This window comes from Pistacia vera, unplaced genomic scaffold (genome assembly GCF_008641045.1).
Source record: "Pistacia vera cultivar Batoury unplaced genomic scaffold, PisVer_v2 Contig579, whole genome shotgun sequence".
Lineage (NCBI taxonomy): Eukaryota > Viridiplantae > Streptophyta > Magnoliopsida > Sapindales > Anacardiaceae > Pistacia > Pistacia vera.
In genome coordinates this window covers 54,938-58,333 of record NW_022196422.1, presented here as the reverse complement: position 1 = coordinate 58,333, position 3,396 = coordinate 54,938, and the positions used below count along the sequence as shown (strand labels likewise).

General features: G+C 34.6%; 1 protein-coding gene across 1 annotated transcript; it reads left to right on the top strand.

Moving 5' to 3' along the window:
* LOC116109382 lies at positions 1–942 on the top strand. Its single transcript, XM_031395606.1, has one exon. The coding sequence runs from the start codon at positions 1–3 to the stop codon at positions 940–942; it is 942 nt and encodes a 313-aa protein (XP_031251466.1).
* Positions 943–3,396: the final 2,454 nt, after the last annotated feature.

Below are 3,396 nucleotides of genomic sequence, written 5' to 3'. Positions count from 1 at the left end.
ATGGATGCATACATTCAAGGTGCATGGGACTTTGTCAGGATGGCTGAAAAGAATGCAGGCTATGAAGCAAAGATTTTACGCCCTTGTAAAGATTGTCACAACTTGACCTATCATGGTATAGACGTTGCTTATGAGCATCTGATTATACGAGGAATGGATCCTACATATACAATTTGGTTCCATCAAGGTGAAATAGAAGATATTACAGAAACTGTTACTCAAGTAAAGAGTTCAGATGCTTTTAACTTAATTACTAGTGCATATATGGGAGCCAATCATTATGCATCAACATCAGAAGAGAGAAGAGACAATGATTTCACGCAATCATTGGAAGATGCTGAAACTCTTTTATATCCTGGTTGTGCCAAGTATACAAAAATGTCTGCCATTGTAGCTTTATATAAACACAAAGTTATGAATGGTTGGACTGACAATAGTTTTGATGGCCTTTTAGAGATGCTTGGAGACATGTTACCAGAGCATAATGTGATTCTCAAATCAGTCTACTCTGTGAGAAAATTTATTAAGGAGTTTGATTTGGGGTATGACAAAATTCATGCTTGTGCGAATGATTGTTGCTTGTTTAGGAAAGAAATAAAAAACTTGCAAAGTTGTCCAAAGTGTGGCTATTCGAGATGGAAGGTAGATGAAAGAACGAAGAAAATTAGGAAGGGTGTCCCGGCTAAAGTTTTGAGATACTTTCCTTTAATACCAATGTTTAAAAGGATGTTCAAGTCACCCAAAATTGCGGAAGAATTACAGTGGCATTTCAAACACGAAAGTGAAGATGGCAAGATGCGCCACCGAGTGGATTCTGTCACATGGGACTTGGTTAATTACAAATGGCCTGCTTTTGCAGAAGATCCTAGAAATCTTAAACTTAGCTTGGCTGCTGATGGCTTTAATCCTTTTTCACACATGAGCACAACTTATAGTTGTTAGCCTATAATGCTTGTTACATACAATTTGGCACCTTGGTTATGCATGAAGAAAGAAAATATCATGTTGACTTTATTAATTCCAGGACCTAAACAACCGGGTAAGGACATTGATGTTTATTTACAGCCTCTGATAAAAGATCTACAAGAATTATGGAATAATGGTGTACATGTTTATGATTTGTACACTAATTCTTGTTTTAATTTAAGGGCTATTTTGATGTGGACCATAAATGATTTTCTAGCCTATGGAAATCTTTCTGGATGTACAACAAGGGAAAAGTAGCATGTCCATTATGCGGTAACAAGACAAATGTTCATTGGTTAAAGTTTAGTAGGAAATTCTGTTATATGGGTCATAAGAGATTTTTATCACCTACTCATCTATTTAGAAAAAAAAAAAAAAAAAAGGCTTGGTTTGATGGAAAGGAAGAAAAGGGAAAAAGCCATATGATCATGAATGGTGCAAAAAATTTGTCTACTCTTAAGGATTTTGAGAATGATTGGGGAAAGAGTTCTAGGAAGAAAAGGAAAAGAGATTGCGAAGCTACTCCATTATGGGAAAAAAAAATCCATCTTTTTCGAGTTGCCATATTGGAAGGTACATCTTATTGGTTTTGTAGAATTTTATTTATGTTGTTATCCACAATTTTTATATGATTTTTGTATTGCTTATAACTTTTTGCAAATTTTATTTTCAGGAGTTTCCATTACGCCATAATTTGGATGTTATGCACATTGAAAAGAACATTTGTGAGAGTATCATTGGCACATTATTGGACATCAGTGGAAAAACAAATGACGGAATCAATGCTCAAAAAGACTTAGAAGATATGGGAATTCGTCATGAGTTGCATCCAAAAGATCATGGGCGTAGAACATACCTTCCAGCGGCTCCATTTACGTTATCAAAGACGGAGAAAGAAAAATTTTGTAAGAGATTATTTAATCTAAAGTTACCTGACGGGTATAGCTAAAACATTGGGAATTGTGTATCAATTGAAGAATGCAAGATTATAGGTCTTAAATCGCATGATTGTCATGTTCTAATAAAACAATTATTGGTGGTAGCATTAAGAGGGTTGTTACCTAAGGGACCAAGAATGCAATTATGCGATTATGTGATTATGTGCATTTTTTAATAAATTATGCCAACGAGTTATTGATAGAGAAGTTATGGTTGCACTAGAAGATGAAGTTGTTGAAACCATATGTATGTTTGAGTGATTCTTTCCCCCGTCATTCTTTGATATCATGATCCACCTTTCAATTCATTTAGGAAAAGAAGTACGACTAGGCGGACCCATTCAGCATCGATGGATGTATCCGTTTGAAAGGTGATCAATCGTTAAACCTATCTCTGTTTAAATTCATCTATTATTTAAAGACATTAATTTAATGTGATATATTTTTATTTAGGTACATGAAGATTCTCAAAAGATGTGTTAAAAATCGTGCACGACCTGAAGGTTGTATTGCAGAATGTTATCTTGTTGGTGAAACTGTTCCTTTCTTTAGTTGGTATTTTAAAAATGATTTTGGAGGAAATGATCAAATGCTCATAATCAAGATTTCTTTTCCGACGTAATTCTAGAAGGTAATCCAATCTTGGGAGGAAAGCCAATGTTAATAAGTGATGAAGTGTTAGAGCATGCACATTGTTATGTGTTATTTAACACAACAGTGACTGAACCATTTCTATTGTAAGTATTTATCTCTAGATTTCCAATTTAGATAACTATTTACATTGTATATGACTTTTGCACTACTTGGTTTCATGTTAGGATGCATTTGGAAGAGTTAAAGCAATCCAAAAAGAATCTTGAGAGAAATCACAACTTACTCTAAAAGACCCATGCAAATTATTTTGCAACATGGTTGAAAGAAAAGGTATTATACTTTGAATGATTGCTAAATACTTTGTAAGTCATCTCATAAATAATAGTAACACCCCTTTAAAATTGTTTGTATAGGTTTCGTTCCCAACCTCCATATGTGAGGATTGAGAAACACTAAAGTGGCTTGCAAATGGTCCAAGGAAACATGCCATGAGTTATAATGGTTATGTTATAAATGGAAAAAGGTTTCACACAAAGGATGCTGACGAATCAACACAAAATAGTGGTGTTTCAATTGAGGCAACAACAATATGTCGAGCAAGTGCAAAAGATACTTCACAAGTTGTTGATGTAGTTGCATACTATAGGGCGATTACAAAAGTCAGAATCAGTTTCTAAGGGAGCCATTTCTCCTAACATCTCAAGCGAAACAAGTGTTTTACTCTAGAGAAATCGATTCACCTAGTTGGTATGTTGTGTTGAAGGCACCACTGAGAGGTTACTATGAGTTGGAAATGTATAATGAGGATGAGGATTTGACTAGTAGACCGAAATATGTTACAACACGCAATATGAACATTTATGATGATAGTGAGGAAGTTTGTTACGTGAGAGAGGAT

Bases quoted from the DNA above. Each gene is read 5' to 3' on its own strand.
- LOC116109382 (XM_031395606.1), top strand. From the start codon at position 1: ATGGATGCATACATTCAAGGTGCATGGGACTTTGTCAGGATGGCTGAA.